This window comes from Chaetura pelagica, unplaced genomic scaffold (genome assembly GCF_000747805.2).
Source record: "Chaetura pelagica isolate M959 unplaced genomic scaffold, ChaPel_1.0 scaffold394, whole genome shotgun sequence".
Taxonomy (NCBI): domain Eukaryota; kingdom Metazoa; phylum Chordata; class Aves; order Apodiformes; family Apodidae; genus Chaetura; species Chaetura pelagica.
The window spans coordinates 1972193-1992925 of NW_009952966.1; the positions used below are offsets into that span (position 1 = coordinate 1972193).

At 42.4% G+C, this 20733-nt stretch overlaps 1 protein-coding gene across 1 annotated transcript in view; it reads right to left on the minus strand.

The window, feature by feature from the left end:
- Positions 1-365: 365 nt before the first annotated feature.
- Positions 366-20733, minus strand: part of GMPS (guanine monphosphate synthase) — a 21081-nt gene continuing 713 nt past the window's right edge. Inside the window, exons 2-15 of the mRNA XM_009995738.1 lie at positions 16965-17079; positions 15316-15413; positions 13825-13928; positions 12468-12661; positions 12015-12180; positions 11125-11276; positions 10572-10745; positions 9018-9123; positions 7888-8003; positions 6861-6986; positions 5855-5970; positions 4189-4319; positions 2484-2656; positions 366-917 (exon numbers count right to left, since the gene is read on the minus strand). Of these exons, the coding sequence (XP_009994040.1) occupies positions 816-917; positions 2484-2656; positions 4189-4319; positions 5855-5970; positions 6861-6986; positions 7888-8003; positions 9018-9123; positions 10572-10745; positions 11125-11276; positions 12015-12180; positions 12468-12661; positions 13825-13928; positions 15316-15413; positions 16965-17079 (1873 nt within the window). The 3' untranslated portion in view covers positions 366-815. The remainder of the gene's footprint in view (positions 918-2483; positions 2657-4188; positions 4320-5854; positions 5971-6860; positions 6987-7887; positions 8004-9017; positions 9124-10571; positions 10746-11124; positions 11277-12014; positions 12181-12467; positions 12662-13824; positions 13929-15315; positions 15414-16964; positions 17080-20733) is intronic.

The following is a 20733-nucleotide window of genomic DNA, read 5'->3' on the forward strand; positions in this document are numbered from 1 at the left end:
AGACACGGGATTTGCAGATCCAGCAGCTCTGGTGCAACAGCTTCCCAGCCTTCCCTCCCATTCCTACACTTCTATCAGAGACCACAGGACACACAAGGGTATGTCACTGCCTGGAGTCTGACAGGTGTACATGCAGTAAGTGTATATCAAAGATCAGCTGGTGCACACAGTTCTGGTACCAGCACACACACCAAGCGATGTGAGAGGAGCCGGTACAGACAGACAGAGGTCATGGAATATTTTAGCATTGCTCTTTTGGAGCTCAACATTATTGCCATGGGCTGACATGTCAAACAACATAGAACAAACTTAACAGTACACAACAGATACACAGTAACTCCACAACTCAACAGTACCCACTACTCCATTTGGCAAAATATTTATTTATAATAAATCCGTTGGAAAGCAGTTGGTCACAAAGGAATCGTTTTACACATTTAGGCTGTAACAATGCTTTTTGTAGAAGTAAATAAACTGTCTCTTTTTACACAGTGTACAAAAACAAAGAGACACTGAAATGACAGTTAACAATAAACCACATGAAAACAGGAAGAACTGGTAAGACAAAGGCAAAAGCAATAGGAATCTGTCTGCGCACCGGCAACGCTGCCATGGTCATTTACCCGTACAAATCCTCAGCCCCACTCAGGTATCATCCCCAGCACAGCTCTTAACTGCAGGCTTATGCTCCAGGAGAGGAATCTGATGCGATGTAGCAGCTCCAGTCACTCTTTCACAGTACTGCATGTCAACACTGGGAATGGTTTCTGATATGATTTAGACTGCACACAGTACTTCAATAGAAAAACAGTTAGTTACTCCCACTCCGTAGTTCCTGGTGGCTTTGATGTCAAGTCATACATCACCCGAGAAATGCCAGGAATCTTCTTAATCTCTGCCACCATTTTTAACACAACCTATTGTGGAGAGAGGAAAAAAAAAATCAGAAGCAAGATTGGTAAACAGACCTGATGGAAACTACCAGAGAAAAGCTTAAAAAAGGAAAACTGTTCACACTGGTTCAGTTACGCACAAGACAGAGCCCACAGCTATTAGCATGTTGCCACCAACTGAGAAATAAAATCAACTTCAAGAAAACTTCCAGTTTCATGGTATCTGCAGTTACATTGCTGATTTTTGGCACTGATAATAAACCAGGGTGTTGATGGCAAGACGCTTCCCTCGAGACACCAGCTCCTCAGCTTCAAAACTTCCTTGCAAGAGCAGCAGGACCCTCTGCCCTAACCTGTCACCAGCAGCCAGTCTGAGACTTCTCTCAGACCCTCATGTCCAGCTGAACCCCCATCACACACAGAGCAACAGCCTGAGCAAAACCCCTTTCAAAAAGTGAGCTCTAAAGGTTAAAAAAAAAACAACCCAACAAACAGAAGGAGGCACCCAAAGGAGTCTCCTTAGAGTTTTTCTCTAGAGTCCACAACCAATTCATGTTAGCAGAAGTATTCTAGGTCAGCCTTCACTGACCCTTAGAAGTTCAGCTTCCTTAAAAACCCCACTGCTCACAATGCCACTGACATGACTGTGCTGCTTTACAGTGCAAGCAGAAATTTAAGCAATTTGTTGCTCTCCATGGAAAACCACAACAAATTTTTCATCAAACATTACTTTCCCCATAAATACAGGTATTTTCCACAACTTCTGCCATTTTGTTACCACATTATAGGCTAGGCTTAATGTGACTGTGTAACATTTTGAAGATTGTGGGGGTTTATTTGGGGTTGAGGCTTTTGTGGTGTTTTGTTGTGGTTTTTTTTAAACACAAACTTCAGTGTCAAATGAATCCTCATTGTATAAAATGGGATAATTTCCATGGTAACTTAACCTTGAATTAGTTCTTTTGAAATGGATAGGCTGCCTTAAAGTAGAAGACAACAGTGACATACAATTACTGAACAATACCTACAGGCTTTTAAACTATGCTTAAAAAAGAAAACAGCAATTTTGTTGTTCATCTACACTGCACTTTTAGAGAGACAAAGTGCTTGAAACTGGACATGGATAAAGTTCCCCAGGAAAACATGCCTGAACTTGACTGCTATATCTTTTCAGTGACCTAAACAGAAACCAGCACATGAGATGCTAAACAGCAAGTTCCAGTTATGATCAGCACTGGGGATCAACCACAAATTTCTAAGGCAGAACATTTCCAACTACTAATGCAAAAAATTAATTTCAACACCCCAGAAACAGTTAGAGTGTTTTTTCTTTTTTAATTGATGGTGTTTTGGCTCATCTCTGCTGGAAAGCCTTTACATTTGTCACATCCATCTGCCAGCTTCTCATTTTCTAAGTGTTTTTTTCCCAAAACACCACCATATTCTTCCTAATGAATAATGAGAAAGAGAGGAAAAAATGGCAATAAAATCCAAGTCAGGGTAAGCAACCAAGGGTGAGGAAAGAGAGTCAGGGTGAGTCATCCACAGCACTCAGCTCACATCCAAAAGAAACTTGAAAACCCGAGTTACCTCTTCTGGAACCTCATTCCCAGGAGTTGCTGCAATGCCAGTCATGAAATCACTTGTGATGAACGTCCGGATGACCACGGATCTCTGACAGGAAGGCTGTTTCTGAAGGGGGTCCCGATCAAAATGCAGCGGTGTCAGGATGATTGGCATCTGGCTGATTTTCCCGGCATAACCTTTGGGAAACAAAGTGCACTCATTGGGTTCAGAGACAAGTGTGACAGAAGTCTCACAGAATTTCCCAGGTGAACTTCAAGCTATATATTAGGAGCTACATGGACATCTTCTGGGATCTTCCCACTGCTGCTGCCACAGCCCAGATCCCACTCAGCCACAAACCGTGCAAATTGCCACAGGAAATGATCTTTGGCGTTTGCAGACATGCAGAACAAACCCAGGTAACCCCCATGATCCCTGCAATTCGCTGTGAATTCCTTCCTTCCCACGTAACAGAACCGCAGGGATTTATCTGTCCCTGTGCCAAGCCCAATAAAGAGTCACTCACAACATCCAGAAGCCTCTCGTATATTTCAGAGAAAGCTCTTCAGCATCCCTGGTGTTGGCTGATAGGCAGCTCCAGACAATCACCTCTCACTTTTGATTTTTAAAAACCTATATCTCCTTCTGAAACCCCCCCCACAGACCCCCTAATTTCACTGTTTCAATGTTTACTGAAAGTTTGAGGTTGGGGGGTGTGAGGTTCAGCCTAACACTGATGCAGGCTCTCACCTCTGCCTGGTCTGGCCCGAGCTGCTGGCACAAGGGCTCTTTTTCACTAAGTGACAATTCAGGTCTTATTCTGGTGAGTGATTCATTCACACAGAGCCAAGTGTTACCAGAAGCTAGTGAGACACATCCACGGTTTGGTGAGCACAGCTGAGCGTTACCTCAGCCTTGTGAGGCTATTTTTGTACCAGCTCTGGTGACACAGCCTTGCAACAGGGTCTGCATTTTCAAAAAGATACATCCTTTGTAACCGAATTCATACAAAACAGGGGCAAGTCTGATCAGCTGCTTCGCACACACAGCATTTTCAAATGCAACAAAGCAAAAACAAACAAAAAAATCCCTGAACCTTGCAACTACTGTCTTCCCAGATGCTGCCTGTCTACCATTCCCGAGGTACTGAATCCTCCCTGGATGTGCAGGGTTTGCAGTATTCCTGCCCGCTTGCCTCAGCTGGCTGGGCTTGCAAACACAGCTTTTGCTTTCAGTAAAGAAACACAAAACCACCACAGGTGGTGAGAGCATCATTACCACTAGAAACTTAGTATTTTGGCTCCATTCTTTCCACAAAAACACCATCATTTAGAAACTATGGCAGGTTTTTTTTACACAGTTTATTTATTTCAGGTAAACACTGGTAACTGAGATCAGAGAAGACATGTGGTTGACTTTCAGTTAGCACATTTTATGGAAGTCTGCCCTGAAGCCACACACCTCTGAGCTTCTTGATGCTCATGGCAAGCCTGGTCCCAAAAATCCCCTAAAATTAATCCTGCTAGCAGCAAGGCTGACAATCCCTGTCCCTTAGCTATTAGCTTCTACAGCTTCCAGAGAAGGCTCTTGCCTGTCATCCTGTTAATGTATCACTTCTTTGGAGATACCTGAGAGGTGTGCAGATTGACAGTCCCACTGCAATCCCCCCAATCAGTTTGCAGGGAGCTCAAACCAGAGTCCAACCCATGGACCAAGGTGCAGCACCTACCAGACTCCCTGAGGATATTGTGAGCCTCAAAATCAGCCTGACGTAAAGTGCTGAGGACTCCTGTTGTCAGGAAAGTGGGGGTGACATCTGTGGGAGGTTCTTTGACCGGCGGACCAAACACATACACAACTCTGGAAGACAAACAGGGTGGTAGTTAAACACATGTTGGGTACCTGGACTAAACCAGGTTGCCTAAAGACTGTATCTTTAGTAGTGCAGTGAGGAAAAAACCCACAAAACAACCCCAAATGTTTGGTCTTCTCCTTAGCCACCAACTAGAGCCTAATGTAACTTCATGCAGATACTCTAGGACATTCACACCAACTTTGGAAGCCAAACTTACTCATTTCTTTTGGTTTGCTAGAGACCAGCCCCAATGTTACCTACTCAAGAGAATAATCCTTTGAAAATAACATAAATACTAACTCAGCAGTATCACAAAGGGTGTTTTTTCAATTTCACTTTTATGTCAGTAAATTTCTACCTTCTCTCCTAACAGGAAACCACCAAAAAATGCCATTAAATCACAAACCTTATTGTTAATGAATAGCTATGTTTTCATCACAGGGCACTAACACTGCTATTTATAAATCTACATCACTAGATTTGTAATAACATATCTTCTGAATTCAGAGCAGTCACATCAGCTTTATCTTTTTAATTTCACTCTCTATTATATATGTTGCAGAACAAAAGCCAAAGTATTAACATTGTCAGACAGGCCTCATACAAGGATTTATTATGACACATTCACACAAGTTATTTGAGTTTGCACACACAAACTAAGAATACTTGTCTAAAATCCAAAGCAGAAGAACATTCAAGCTTTACATTCCATATTTTTGTTTGTAATATAAAGTCTGAAGCATAGCTGAGCAGAACTTCAACTACTTCAGTGCAGTCCTCAAACTGTCAGCTTCACTGTCCCTATAAATAGCACTGAAAGACTCTGAAAACATACCCTGGTACAGCAGAGATGTGGTATATTCAGTAATAATAAATCCAAAAGAGCTTAAAGAAGACAGCAGTGCTGTAAATCCAACACATACTTTGAACTTTTATGCCATCTTTTGTTCCCTCTGCATTTAAAGGAGTATCTTGCAATTCAAGGTCTCACCTTTAGGAATAACAGCTCTTTTGGTAGAAGTCACTTTCATGACCAAATTAAGTTCTGCTGTAAAGCAGTTACAAGTATATTCATCAGGAAGTCTCCAGCCAGGCAAGGAGGATATGCCTTCTCCAGAACTGATTCCATATCTAAGGAACTTCAGCTGCTAGAAAAGGTCTGGAATCAAGTAGCTAGAAAACACATATCCACAAGAAAGCTCAATTAAGATTGAGCTGCCCAGCTCTGGAGCTTCCCCATGAGCCATCAGGACTGACAGTCCCACATAAATGTCCTTTTTGACACACAGCATGACAGCACAACTCATCAACAGGCTTGGGATCTTTCAAAAAAGAAACACATCAGGTCCTTAAGAAATAAGACAGGCTATCAATTTCTTTTTCAAACTAGTAATTCCAGAACTAAACCTATGCTTTGATTTATTGTGTGGGATACAACTGCTCAACACAAAAAAATATACCATGGATTAAACAGAATAATGCCTGTGCACGGTAAACTTCCATATATTAAATAGAAATAAAGCTAATTCAAAATACTGACCTGTTTATGTTGTGGCACATGCGTGGTATGAGCCTGGCCAGAAACATAAGAGACTCCCAGTGTGGGGCATCTTTACTGGAGATCCCACAAACGTAGCTGTATGAACGACAGTCACCCTATGCATTAAATAAAACATGAAAAACAAATCACTGAATGTGAACTCTGCTGCCAAAACAGGGGCTGAGTGAGTAGTGGTATTTTCATTACACCATCTGAAGGAGGCCTGTGACAAGGCACAGAAATCTGCTGCTTCAACAGTAACAAAAGCAAAGAGTTGCTGAAGGGAAGCACAAGATAAAGCAGCTAAAGATAAAAGACGATGTAATTCAAGGCCAATCGTGCAGAAGAAGGTTCTTGGCAGCTGTGATTGCTCAGAAAAGGAGTCTTCAGGTTATTGCACACAATTCCCTGAGAAGGCCAGCCCAGGACCTGCATCTGGTTTGTACTCCTGCCACCAAAGGGCAGCCCACAGCAATGCACATGGCATGAGGAGGGCAAGGAGGGGAAGGCCAGGGCACAGCTCCGGCTGTTCCCTGCACAGAACTGGCCCCTCTCCTCTCCAGGACAAGGATGGAGCACAACAGAGAAGTACAGGAAAGGGCAAGAAGCACATTCAAAGTTAAGAAGCAGGGTTGTTTGGTTTTTTTTTACCAACTTAGTCTACAACTCCTGAGCCTTAGAGGGGGCAACAGGATTTCAGCAGAGGTCTGCAAGGTTAACCATGAGGAAAAGCTGCCTGTAAGTGACCAGCATCATTCAACCCTAATGACACCCTCACATGCAAACCCTGGCACTAATCAAGGGTTTACTCAGACATCTTCTCACCTTTGCACTGGACCAGCAGTGACAAGTGACAGTAACTCAGGTATCACAGTTACTTGAAATTTTTGTTCTCGAGTCAAGATGTTTATTTTCACTCTTAGAGCAGCAATTATTGTGCTTCACTGCAGCCTGCCACACTGTCAGGAAGCAGCTTCCCCAACATCCCTGGAACAGCTGCACTTACCTGCACTCCCACAGTCTTGATGGGTAACAAGAAGGCATTCAGTGAATGTAGGCTTGTAATCTGCATCAGCTTCTCCTGGTCCTCCTCAGTTGTACATGCTTTGACCCTTTGCAGCAAAGTATGTGGCTGTGCAACAAGGCAGAAAAAGAAAGTCTAATCAAAGCAAGCCCTCAAGCATTCAAACAGAACTTACACAATACAAGTACAATTATTAAGTAGCTGTTTGCTTAAATTTAGTCCATGTTTACCCCTTGGAACTATTAAAAAAATTCCTTTCATTTAACAACTATATTTTAACAAAAGCAGCTTTATTTAATGGGACTGCATGTAGTTTAAGCTGAAGGTGTCCAAGGCCACAGATGAAGTTTTTCATCTCTGTTCATTCTCTCTTTCACAAAGCTGTATTTTCATTTTTGTTTATTTCAGACACAGAACAAAGCAGTACCAATAATTTTTCAAGGAAATAATTCCCTCAGTGTTTTGGAATTAAATTGGAACTTCAGACTTAGATGTAGAGTGGGCCTCTGTGATGACCTCCCAGCCCCCTGCAGTTCAGCTCAAGGGAGCTTACAGTAATCATGCAGGACACAACTTAAAGACCATCAATTAAAAACTTGGGAGTTTAGGACATCTAGCAAGAACTAGTAACTTGCTCCTGCACTCTCTCATAAACATTCAGTGATTGTTAGGGCATAAAATCTAGAAAGTTATATTATTTCAGGGAGGGAAAAATCTGCAGGAATCTTAATCTGCACCAAGTTTAACTAAAACAAAATCTATTTACTATTTGAAAGGCACATAAACTTCTTTTTTTTCCAGAAGTTCTTTAACACTTGCATCAGCCATGGCACAAGTTCTACTGTACTCTAGTGCATGGCTTCAAGTGAGTTGTACTGGAATGTATTGCTCCTTAAAGACAGCAAGATTGCTCCTCTTTTTAAACTTTAAACAGCTTAAACCTCATTTCAGGCTGTTCCAGAATGATCACACTACTTTTGTGCATATTAGAATATAGTAATTTTATTACCTTCTTAACACTTGCAGAGAAATCTGCAACTATTTTCAAAATGTTGTTTGTTTCAGCAAAGTCTTTGCACACATAAGGCTCTTCAGCACATATCACTCTGATTGCTAGACCAGGACCTGCAGTGCAAGGTTGAAAAAACATTGTATTAAATACTAGGAAAGCTGATTTTCACCTAAAAATGTGACAGCACCTGGAATAGCAGGTGAATCACCAAGTACATTATGCTTTACCACTGTACCTGTATTTCAATTGTCCTAGCCCCCTACAAGACAGAAGTTCCAGAAGCAGTATTGCTGTTTGGTACACTAAAGCACTATTTACCTAACCCTACATGGGCTGGTTGTGTACAGCAGCAGCCAGTGGAGATGAGGTGTGGTGGATGGCAAGCCAAAGGCAACAGGAACCTTCTCCCCTTTGTTAGGCAACTGGGATGAAAGGGCTGGCTGTAACACCCAGTTGATTCTGCCTTGTTTTTCAAGACCCCTGAGGGCTATTTGACCTTTTAGCGACTTGCTAACAAAGCAGAGGTAGTTTGCTGGCAATGCCTGAAGCCAGCTTCTGAAGCCAGCTTCTGGCATTCCATGGGATGCTGGAGCATTGGCAGGAGAGCCCATGTGATCTGCCAGGACTACTACACACCCTGCAGGACAACTGTGAAGCACAGGGACAGGAATACACAGCCCCCTTCAGAGCACGTGGGCTTTCCAACGTTATAGACATTCATACTTTATACACCTCGATGTTTTCTGAGGGAAAACTCTTAATTATTTCCCATTTTCAAAACAGCAAAAGCTCTTGGAAAGGCAGGCAGATCCAGGCCATTATTTCAATTAATCTACTGCCCTGCCAACTCCTGCTTTGGCTTATACAACTGGAAACAAATACAGCTAAAAGCAAACTCCATTCTAAAACTTTTCCTTAAATCACTACACATAATAAAGCTGCTCTCAAATGTTTTTTTCCTGAAAAAAGATCCTGATTAAGTAAAAGCTAATAAAGCCATCATTTTTTTCCTGTTTAGAGGTAAGTTTCATGCTCCAACACATTTATTCTACAGAGTAAGGATATTCTAAACAAACCCTGCTGTGATGTAAAGCCCCTCACTAAGTAGGACAGACCAGCCCTCATACCTGGGAAGGGATGCCTTGAAACCAGCTCTTCAGGAAGACCAAGTTCTCTCCCTAGCACTCGCACTTCATCTTTGTGAAAGTCTTTCAGTGGTTCTATTACTTTACCCTAAAAAAAAAAAAAAGGCAATTTACACTCCAGCTTATACACTCAAACAAAAAAGCCTCAGGCTACAGCAGGCAAGCTGGCCTGCTCTTCATAACTCCTGAATAAACACTGGAAAGGAAAGCACGTGTGAATATGGGCTTTGTTAAAACAGTTGCAGGATGGAGACTAAGAGAAAGAAGTTTAAGTTGGTGCCAGAAATATCAATGGCTCAATCAGTGTAGATGCAGCCGTAGGACAAGCCTGCTCTGACTGTCTTCAGAAATTCAGACCTTTCTACTCTTCCCTGGATGTTTAAATTGATCAAAAAGCCTTGAAATTACTTTGTACCACATTAGAAGTGCGGGCCAGTAACTGTTACTTTCTCTCCTTTGGCTGGACACTTACTAATAACTGAGCACCTTCCAAAAGGCTTATTCTGTGATGTCTCACGTGCTGATTCTAATTCTATAATACAGTTAAAGAACTTACCACTTTAATGTCAGAAAAGGGAAAACAGGGCAGCCTCCTATATTAGCTCCATGTGCTAACAGGAGCTCTGCACAAGGAAAGTACTCATGAAGCTTTCAGCCTCTTGGTCATCAACTGTAGATGCCTGTGTTGGGCCATTTCAGACCCATGTGGGTTCTTACATGGACAACTGGCACACAGACTGGGTGCCATCACCATGCTGCTGGCAGAGAGCCCATCAGGTTACTAGTAATGTGATGCAGAAGCTGCTTAAGAACAGAATAAACTCCCTGTAGGTACCTGAAGGAACCATCCCTAGACTTTAACACATTTAAATGTATTATTCTCATGCTCTCTCAAGAGAGAATACTCTGCTTGTAGTGCTGAATGTTCAAGAGTAGGAGAATTTTGGCCCTCTCTCTCAAGAGAAGCTGATCATCTCTTCATGAAAGCCCTGTCCCTGCTCCTGCCTGAATCCATAATATGCCAGATCTGGACTGTCCACACCTCAAGGTTACCCAGTGACAAGCGCTCAGAGCAAGAAACAGAATAAGTGACCCATTACATCATGAACTCCAGCTGAACCAGAATAAAGTTGTCTGAAGAATCTTAAACTATTCTCCTGCTAAAGGCATTTGGTATTTCCTTGTTGCCTTACGAGGGTGCAGTTTTGTATTGAGGGTTAAAGAGTGAGGAACCAGCTTTAAGCTCACAGGTGAGAACACCACTGTCCACACCAAATGAATCTGCACCCAATGTGCCAACATCTTCCTCGATCTCCAGCACTGGGCAACACTCAAACAATTTTGACTACTTTGGAATGTAGCAACTAGAAAGAAGTGTAATAAATTGCAACATACTACAATAGAATCTAATTCAAAGAGGGTCCCATCAACATGGGACAGTTACACCAGCAAAACATTTGGGTTGTTAATTTTTGATACTCAGGTCCACATCTGAGAGAACCAGTAGGACACACCAGTGTCCTCACTTCCATTTACCTCTTCTCTCAACTTCCGAATCAGCTCTGTGTCATTATGATGAGTTTTGATGACTTCAGCTTTGCCACTCGCAACAAGGGAAGCACTTTCAATGAGATCAGGTCTGAGGGTACCCTGAGCAAGAAAAACCTCTTCTGGTTTCAGATTCATTTCTCCAATAACTTCATTGGCGATCTGCAAGATGGAGAGAACAAAGAAAAGTGTTCCCACCTACTTCTTGGTTGTTGAAGGTCTACAAGAAGATAATGGATTGCCCAACAGATGCTAAGGAGCTGCAAAAGCACAATCAATCAGAAAGACTAATTATGACCCTGCTGAAATACCTACACATAATGGTGGATCTAGTACAATGCTTGTGAACCATGTTGTGACCATCAAATGATGGCCAAGTTGTAGGCTTAGGGAAACATGCCAATGGCTTCTTAGATCATTCCCAACTTACAGGACAAATTATGGCACTGAGTGCTGTGCCAGTCTGACACAGATGTCTCTAGAAATCATATCATTTAAAAAGAAAACAATTAAACAACCAAGAAATAATTAAAAACATTACCTTAACAAAGGTGTCACCAATTATTTTTCTTTTTTCTTCAGGACTTGTTGTCATATTTAAGGTCTTGCTAATTCTTTTACGTGGAGTCCTGTCCTCATCTGAGATGGGCAGAGTTGTTGTACCATTATAGAATGAATGAGCTGCATTCACCACTGCATGAAACAACAGGCATTTTTTGGCAAAGTCAATAAAGATTTTTATGCAAGGTGACAAAAAAGTATCACTCTGTTGCTTTAGAAATAGAAATTAAAATCATTACAGCACTTTAACTGCATTAAAAGGGCTGTTCCATACCTCAAGAATTAATCACAACAAAATGTTTTGGTTTCTCTTTCTAACCTACTCCAGAGGGCAATTTTTTACATATTATGAGGCTAGGCAGCTGTATGGAAGTTCAGCTCTTGCTTCTCCTCTTAAGATTATAATGTACTTGCTTTATTTAAATAGTTTACAGGACAGTATTTCCCCGGGGCCCTTCTGTAACCAAAATTAAATGATCCACTATTTACTCAGGGTACATTATACCTCTTAATTTAGAGAGGCTCTCACTGCAGAGATTGGTGGAGGCTCTTTGGCATCTTTTACGAGCATTGAACTCCAGGAGCTATGGGAGAATTTGCAGCAAAGGGATTCCCTCAACTTGTTGCTCTGGCAGCCTGCCAGAGCCTGAGTTTACTGGTCTAAAGAGTGCAAGAATAAGACAGGTTTTCCACTAAAAAAAGTAAAAATAATAATTAAACAGGGTCAGTTTAATTATTGTTAAACCAAGACCTAAAGTCTGAGAACTGCAAAGGTCAGTTCAAACCTGTAAAACAAAACAGTCTGCGTGCATTTTAGGAGACTGGCCACACCATTAGTGCCACCAGGCATAGTTAACAAATTGTTGGTACCTTTCACTTGAATGCCCAGCTTTTTGAGTGCCTCTTCCACAGACTGGCTCTCCCTCTTGCGCATGAAGCCGTTATCTATGTGCACAGCTATGACCTGCTCGCGGTTCAACGCCCGGTTCAGGAGGGCAGTACACACTGTGGAGTCCACACCCCCACTGAGTAAAACCTAAGGATGAGGGGAAAAGGGAAAAGAAACCAACCTTTGGTCAGCTGCCTGCAGGGAAAGTGTTAACAAATAGTTCAGATACAACTGGGTCAGAACTGGTTACTGACCTAGGGTCAGTGATCTGGAAGACAATAAGAAGTCAAAGAAAGTATCGACCCAATTGTGCAAACTTTCTAAGACCCCAAGCACGGCAACTCTGCATTTTTAAAATGAACCCAAGTACCAGTGTCAGTGTTTCTGCGAGGCTTTTTGCAAATGCTCTTCCAGCTTCAATTCAGTCTACTTACCAGGACTTTTGATGAGCCCACTTTCTCTTTTATATCTTGAATGCACTGACGTTCCCTGTTCTCCACCGTGAAGGTACCACTGCACCCCGCAATGTCATAGAGAAAATTCTTCAGAATCATTTTTCCATTCACTGTGAGGCTGACTTCAGGGTGGAACTGTGCTCCATACAGTTTCTTAGATTCATTTGCTATGCCTTTGTTGGTGCAAAGAAATGAACACGACAAAAAAGAGCATAAAAAGGAAGTGAAAAGTTACCCCAGCAAGCCAAACATTCGCTTTTTGAGTGATTTATTCTGCCACATTTTTGGCACAGATCACCAATCACCACTAAGGGTCCTGTCACTTATCTAGACCACACAATCCCTCAGGAACAAGGAAAACACTCAGCCACCCTAGGAAAACCATTGTGTTAACAGAAGATCCATGACATGATTTTTCCCTCACCACAGGATACCTCACATGACCCTGCAGCCAAGGCAGGTGACACTGCTGTGTCCCTGACCAAAGGGCTCTGCTGGTCAAGTGTCCCTACATGGGCACCTCTGGGAGTACCAAGTCTCTGGAGGGTTGCTTTCAGTAGATCATAACACTGCACTGTGCACCAAGGAAGTGCTGGTCACGCTGGGATTAAAAGAGCAGTGGGAAAACTGCCTCATGGAACTCACCTGCCTTAGACACCCAGCTCAGCTGTGTCCTTGTATTTCCTGCTGCCACTGGACACCCAGCTGCCACCTCAGCAGCATTCCTGGGCTTGCTTAGATACAGGGAGCCCATGGGAGATGGCACAGGAAAATGAAGGCACCACACTGCTCCTAATGCTCCATCAAGTGGGGTGAAAGCTGCCAGAGCTCTGGGGGAGCTTACAATCTGAATGCAGCAAACTTGACACAGCAAAACAATTCAGAGGATCTGAGTAGATATGAGTTCTGGGTCACTCAAAGGCAAGGCAGGATGCCATGAATGCCCTATTTAATCTTAGCAGTAGTTTGGAAAGAATCTTTCCTTCACCAGGCATCTTTAAATCTTTTAAAAGGTCAGTTTTTCTCAACTTAGTTACCTGTCTGATTCAAGAGCAGTATTGCAAGGTTGTTTGGGTTTGTTGTTTTTTTTAAATTAAAGGTTTAAAATAACCAAGTAAATACTTTAAGAACTTCTGCTAAGTGGCTTAACAAACTTAAGACCTCTCCAGGTCTCCGTCTCCTAGGAAAGGGACTCAAAGAGGCTATTTAGCATTCAGCAATTTGAGTAGCTTTCAAAAATGAGATTCTAAGGTCCTAAGTCTTCCCATGGCAACCTATGTGTGATGTTTGAAGCACTGCTTTTTATCAAAAGACAATTTCAGTATAAAATAAATACCTGCTATAATGTTCCCCGACTGTGCAACCACTTTGAATCCATCAGCTACTTTATCCACACTATCTCCGTGAGTGAGGAGCACAACCTCTTCCTTCTGGAGCCCCCTAGAGAAAGATTAAAAACTAGAATCAATCAAAGGAAGAACAAAGACCTGAAATAGCCATGCTTCCAAGGGAAGCTCTTAGGAATCCCAATAAAATAACATCTCCATTGCCCAGGCCCTTTGAAGTGCATGCAGGATTTCTTTCCCAGAAAGTCATGTCCAACTCTGAGATGCCTCCATTGGACACTGCAAAAGTTCTTGTACAAGACATCCTTCATGCAGGAGGTAATTAAACTCAGAAGGGTTTGTGGTGAGTTTTTTTTATCAACACACCAATATTGAAGTACCCCTCTTTGAGATGCAGAGCCACCTAGAGTCACACAGGATACTTGGGAGTCTTGCTTTTTAATTCAATTAAGTTTTCTTGCTCAAAACTAAGTGTTTTCAGGACAATTTGGGCACCTCAGACTTCAGACAGGGTATAAAGTCCTGCAGTAGCCCTACAGGGAAAATGCCAGCCATGAGCAAAACTGTTAGAATTATTATAAGAAAATTGAGAGACTTTGAGAAACTACCAAGAAACCTAATTCTGGTTTTATAAAACAACACAAAACAATTTTAAAGGAAGGTAGAAAACAAATGTTTATACATTTTCTATTGCCTTTCCAAAACTGGGTGGGTAAAAAAAACAATTCAAGAGTAACACACTACAGAGCAGAAAGATATAGGAGCTCAAGACAAAGATTCTCATGCTGTGGTGAACTTTGTGATGTCTCCATGAATTTGTTCTACTTTGAAATAAGGGCTTTACACAATATTCCAAGCAAATATATTTGAATATATATGAAATATTTCTAGAGTCAATTGAGAATTTATGCCTAAGTATTTGTTCAAGTGAGTAAATTGCTTACTCATGAACACAGCTGTAAATGTTTTATTAGAAATTATCTGACAAGCATGAGTGCAATTTCACTGTTTTCTTTAAAATAAGCTTCCTCTCATCCAGCCATCAATTTCCAGACTGGTATTTCCAATATCCTTCTGGTAGAATCACAGAATGGTCAAGGCTGGAAGGGACCTCGAGAGATCATCTAGTCCAACCCCCCTGCCAGAGCAGGGTCACCTAGAGTACATCACACAGGAACTCATCCAGGTGGGTTTTGAATGTCTCCAGTGAGGGAGACTCCACAACCTCCCTGGGCAACCTGTTCCAGTGCCTTCCTACCCTCATGGGGAAGAATTTCTTCCTGATGTCCAACCTAAATCTCTCCTCTTTCAGCCCTGACACTGCCCTCTCTGGTAAAAAGTCCCTCCCCAGCTTTCCTGGAGCCCTTTCAGGCACTGGAAGATGCTCTAAGGTCTCCCTGGAGCCTTCTCTTCCTCAGGCTGAACACCCCAACTCTCCCAGCCTGTCTTCATAGCAGAGGTAACTTAAAACTTCTACGCACCTGAACAGTGAACATGTGTTATCCAGAGTAATGCTGAACACTCCATCTTCTCTGACACTCTTCTTGTGCACTGTGCCTCCAAACACCTTGTTCATCATCTGTCAAAACAGAAACATTACGTGAAAATGCACCTCACGACCTAGTGTCACTTCATATCTCAGTCTTCTTATGACTGACAACAGCTTTGGCCCTCCAATCCACACCAACCTAGTTTTTAATTATGATACTCATTCAAGATATCATTCTTCAAATCAAGAATTCTCTTAAAAATTAATCTCTGTCCTGCACTAGGCCCACTGCCCAGCCGGGCACTGCTGCCCCACACAATGAGCAGCACAAACCCACCACAATACAAAATAGGCAAAGATTTGTAAAATAACACGAATTCCATAGTGTGCATCTACTTGCACTTACAGCTGATTTGCAGGGCAGCCACCTGAGTATCAGAAGGCAGTTAGCACAAAACCAGTAGAGTCGCTGAACAAAAACCTAATTTATCTATCCTTTAGTTGAGGGCTCTCAGGCCTAAACTTCTCAAAATCCCCTGGTGTTATCTTTGTTACTCTTAATCTTTGCTGTACCAGAGTTGTACAATTCTCAACAAGGTTTTTTTCTTTCTAAAACCTCTTCTGTTGTTTGGAGTTGGTTATCTGCATTTTAGATTTCAGAAGTCTCAAAACAGAGATTTATTTTTTTTCCTTGCAAATGTAACTAACTAGTAACTTTTAAAATTATTTAGAATTCCACCTTCCAACTACTTTAACTTCCAGAGATTTAAGGCTTCAGTTGAGACCTAGTTTGATATTACACTTGCTGTGCTTGACTGATTTCAATCTTTTATAATGAAGTAACAGTGTGTTAATACATTGATTAATTTCCATACAGTCAGCCTCATGAAACTCGCCTGCTCGAGGCTAATGTGGTTTTCAATTTCCTTGGCATTTCAAGACACATTTTAATACAACACACGTCTCCCTTTAGAACAGGGAGTGCCAACATTGTCTCTGTAATTACCAGCCTTCCTGAAGGAGTTTCTCCAGCCATTATTCAGCACCTCTGAAGGCCTAGTAAATCACTAACCCTGGGAAAAACCAAGATGCAGAAGCAGACGTCACGCATCTAATTCTTCCCGTGTCTCTTTAGAAGTTTGTTTCTTCACTCAGCTCAGATCTATCAAAGAGATCCACTTGGTCCACTGCAGGATCACCAAGTCAGTCCAAATATGTGCATTGGAGAGGGGAGGGGAAGAGTTTAAGCACTCATAAGAACTATGCTAGAAACATTCCATGCTTGAAAACCAAAGGGAAAAACTATTTCACTTGTTTACATGAGGGGCACATTTTCCAACACCAACAAGACAGTCTCAGCTAATGCCTGCCAGGTAGTATTTATTGTGGCAAAACAGACAGTGTGGATGGAACTCTATTCACAGCACTTAAGCAAAGAAAAACCATCTCTGCTGTGGGTGAGACAGACCCAAGGGAAGCACTGCCAGTGCCCTCAGTTTACCAGTCAGCACTTTCAAAGTATCCTTTGCACACCATACTGCTCATGTTTGAAAAGCAGGGCCTTTAGCAGTTCATCTTCAGTTAAGTGCCAGAAACCAGGCCTAGAAGACAGCTATGGACTAACTTATCTGTGACCAGCACCTGCATTCCATAGCAGATTCCAAGGACTGGTTTTCCTATTGTAAATATTGCTGGGTCGAACCATGGTGCATCTTCTGCATAGACAGAGTTTGGTCCTCCAGATATGATGATAGCTCTGCAGGCAAAAGATAAAGAAGCATTAACTCAAACATATCATTTACTTTAACATCTATTTGTTTTAAACATTTACATTGTCTCAGAATATTTACAACTCTCTATATCCTAATGTAAATTTTAATACAGATATCCTAACATATAGCTTAGCTTTGCTGTGCTACAGCTGTCAAAACCAGCAGCTTGCCAGAGAAGTATTTCATCAGTTAAAACAAAGTCAAATATTAACCATCTGAAAAAGTGACTATCTTAAATATCTTGTAGCCGAGTGCCAATTATGAGAGAAGCAGGATGGCCAGGATCAAATGCAGAGTATTAGTATAGTATTAGATACAACTCATGATGTCTGAGCCAGCTGGAGGGGAATTGCATTAAGAAAACAGACTCCCAAATTTCTAGAGCTGCTGAGAAAGTGCTCCTTAATCCACCCTGATCCCAAAGTGAGATGGCATTAGCCACAGGTTGAGAATTAAAAGTCCAATACATGCAAGCAGTTATGGTTTGATATTAATACTTCACATTATAACAGAAAATAAAATCTTTTCAGAGGGGAGGAGAGACCTTTGCAAACCACAATGATCTGCAAGACCATGAACTGCAGCAGGACCAGGCAGTTGAGCAATGCTTTCTGGTCTGGGCCCAGGACCAAACACAGGTGTACTAGACCTTGGACTTGTGCACTGTTTGTTTCCCCAAGAACACCAAATCAATTGTTCAGAGCAAGAAGCACAAAGTGGGGCAAGAGAGAAGCTGCACACACAGGATTAAATGCTCCTAATAAAGCTTTCTTCTAGCATGGTTTAGAGTTTGTCATGCACATACTGACCAAATACAATCATTTCAATGCAGGGGACAGGGCAGGGGGCTGGACAGGGGCACCCCTCAGAGCCAGGTCCAGTGGCTGGCAGGTTGGAAGAGGCACCATCTGGGTCCTTGTATGTGGGGATCTACAGTGAGCTTTGGAACAAGAGTGCAGCTGAGGGAGGTGCAGTTTTACACTGAACAATCCTGACAACAAGTACCTGCTCTACACATACAGGTTCTTCTGTGCAAGTCAGAAACATCCTGAATTTCCTAAACTTGGACAGTGCTAGAAAGAGCCTAAATACTCTCAGTGGCATTACTGCTTCTAATAACTCCACGTACAGAAGCATTTGCTTCAGTGCCTTATGTACAGAACACTGTTCAGTAGTATACAGAGGAAATACAGCCACATCTACAAATTGAATATTTTTATGAGAAATCAAAATAGTTATACACTGTCCTATTCCAAAAGCAGAGTCTTAAAAACTGCTTTTGTTCCAAACTGGCCTGGTTTGAGCCACGATGAAGCACATTTCCCTTTTACTGTTTGTTTTAGGTTTTTTTCAAGTGAAAATCCCACAGGATACAGAAAGGTCACCCAGTCTGCCCAAGCAGTAAAGAAAAATTAAGAGGGGGAGAGGGGAACTGCATCTTCTCAGCTGTCCAGGAGAAATTAAAACTAGCATGGGGTATAAATTCTGAAAGTTTTGCTGCAGCACCTGGTAATTTCTTACATACCTTCTTGTGTTGGTATGAATACACATTTCTCTGGTTTACCTTAAACCACTTCCTAAACAACCTAACCTAGCTTTGGAAAGTCTGTTTGTAGTGGATTAAAGGTACCTCAGGAATCAAGAACAAAATGCATGCATTGATACCCTAAGCTCAGGACTCACACCAGAGCCCAGACCCTGCCAGAGTTCAGCCTAACACCACCAGATCCCCCAGCTGTGGCACCTCCTGGCCCCAGGACCAGGATCTGCTGGAAACTGCTAATGTTTATGTCACATTTAGATGAAAATTGTCACTAGTGATTGCTCTGAAACTATCACAATTGAGAAGCTGGCTTTTTTAACACAATATGTAAAAACAGTTCACCAAAATGTTCAGCCTTGCTGCTGGTGTCAGGATTTGTTGAGCTTTCCTGGGTGCAAATGACTGAGGCTGTGGACACAAACCTGACTGACCAAACCTGGGTAACTGAGAGCCTGAAATCAACACCCTCCCCTTGAACAGCGACCTTTTGAATGAAGAGGTTTTGCCACATTTTAGAGAGCAATTATTTGGAATGGCAAGTCCAACAGGTCTAATCACAAGACTCTGAAGAACCTTCAATCATAGAATCATAGAATCTTAGGGGCTGGAAGGGACCTCGAGAGATCATCTAGTCCAACCCCCCTGCCAGAGCAGGGTCACCTAGAGTACATCACACAGGAACTCATCCAGGTGGGTTTTGAATGTCTCCAGTGAGGGAGACTCCACAACCTCCCTGGGCAGTCTGTTCCAGTGCTCTGTCACTCTCACAGTAAAAAAATTTTTTCGGATATTCACCTTGAACTTCCTATGCTCCAATTTACACCCATTACCCCTTGTCCTATCACTGGTCATCACCGAGAAAAGCCTAACTCCGTCCCCCTGACACTCACCCCTTACATATTTGTAAACATTGATGAGGTCACCCCTCAGTCTCCTTTTCTCCAAGCTAAAGAGACCCAGCTCCCTCAGCCTTTCCTCATAAGGGAGATGTTCCACTCCCTTCATCATCTTCGTAGCTCTGCGCTGGACTCTTTCGAGCAGTTCCCTGTCCTTTTTGAACTGAGGGGCCCAGAACTGGACACAATACTCCAGATGTGGCCTCACCAATGCAGAATAGAGGGGGAGGAGAACCTCTCTTGACCTACTAATCATACCCTTTCTAATGCACCCCAGGATGCCATTGGCCTTCTTGGCCACAAGGGCACATTGCTGGCTCATGGTCATCCTCCTGTCTACCAGGACCCCCAGGTCTCTTTCACCTACACTACTCTCCAGCAGTTCAGCCCCCAACCTGTACTGGGACATGGTGTTGTTCTTCCCCAAATGTAAAACTCTGCACTTCCCCTTGTTGAATTTCATCATGTTTCTCCCCGCCCAACTCTCCAACCTATCTAAGTCTCTCTGAATGGCAGCACAGCCTTCTGGTGTGTCAGCCACTCCTCCCAGCTTAGTGTCATCAGCAAACTTGCTGAGGGTACATTCTATACCCTCATCCAGGTCGTTGATGAAGATGTTGAACAACACCGGTCCCAGTACCGACCCCTGTGGGACTCCACTAGTCACACACCTCCAACCAGATTCTGCCCCATTGACTACAACTCTCTGACTCAACCATGAAAACAAAGGGAGGAAAGGTCTTCCCACTGCAAACCTGCATCAATTCAGCACAGGTCTGAGATAAAACTTGGTTAGTGATGTGACTCACACCTCAAATCCAGCATACAGGAGATGCACAGATTCTTTTTAAACCAGTAATTAACCAGTATGTTCACCTTTTAAATATTTGATTGTTGGAGAATTATAAACAAGATCTGAACATTTCTGAAAGATAAATTCTTCACAGAACAGCTACCTGGGTTGATCCACCAGTTCCTGAACGTTCTGTTCTTTGTGTTTTCAGAAGAGATCAATAAGTTATTTACTAAAATAAACTCTTTACTGGTTCACTAATTATAATTGATTGGAAAAATGCAATTTTGCAACAAAGCCCTGTCTTATCTGTCATGGGGCACAGCCAAGAAGGACACATGCACTGCTGGACTCGTACCAAAGGGACAAATGAGGTCTTTGATGACTTATAGACTTCAGAGTATTG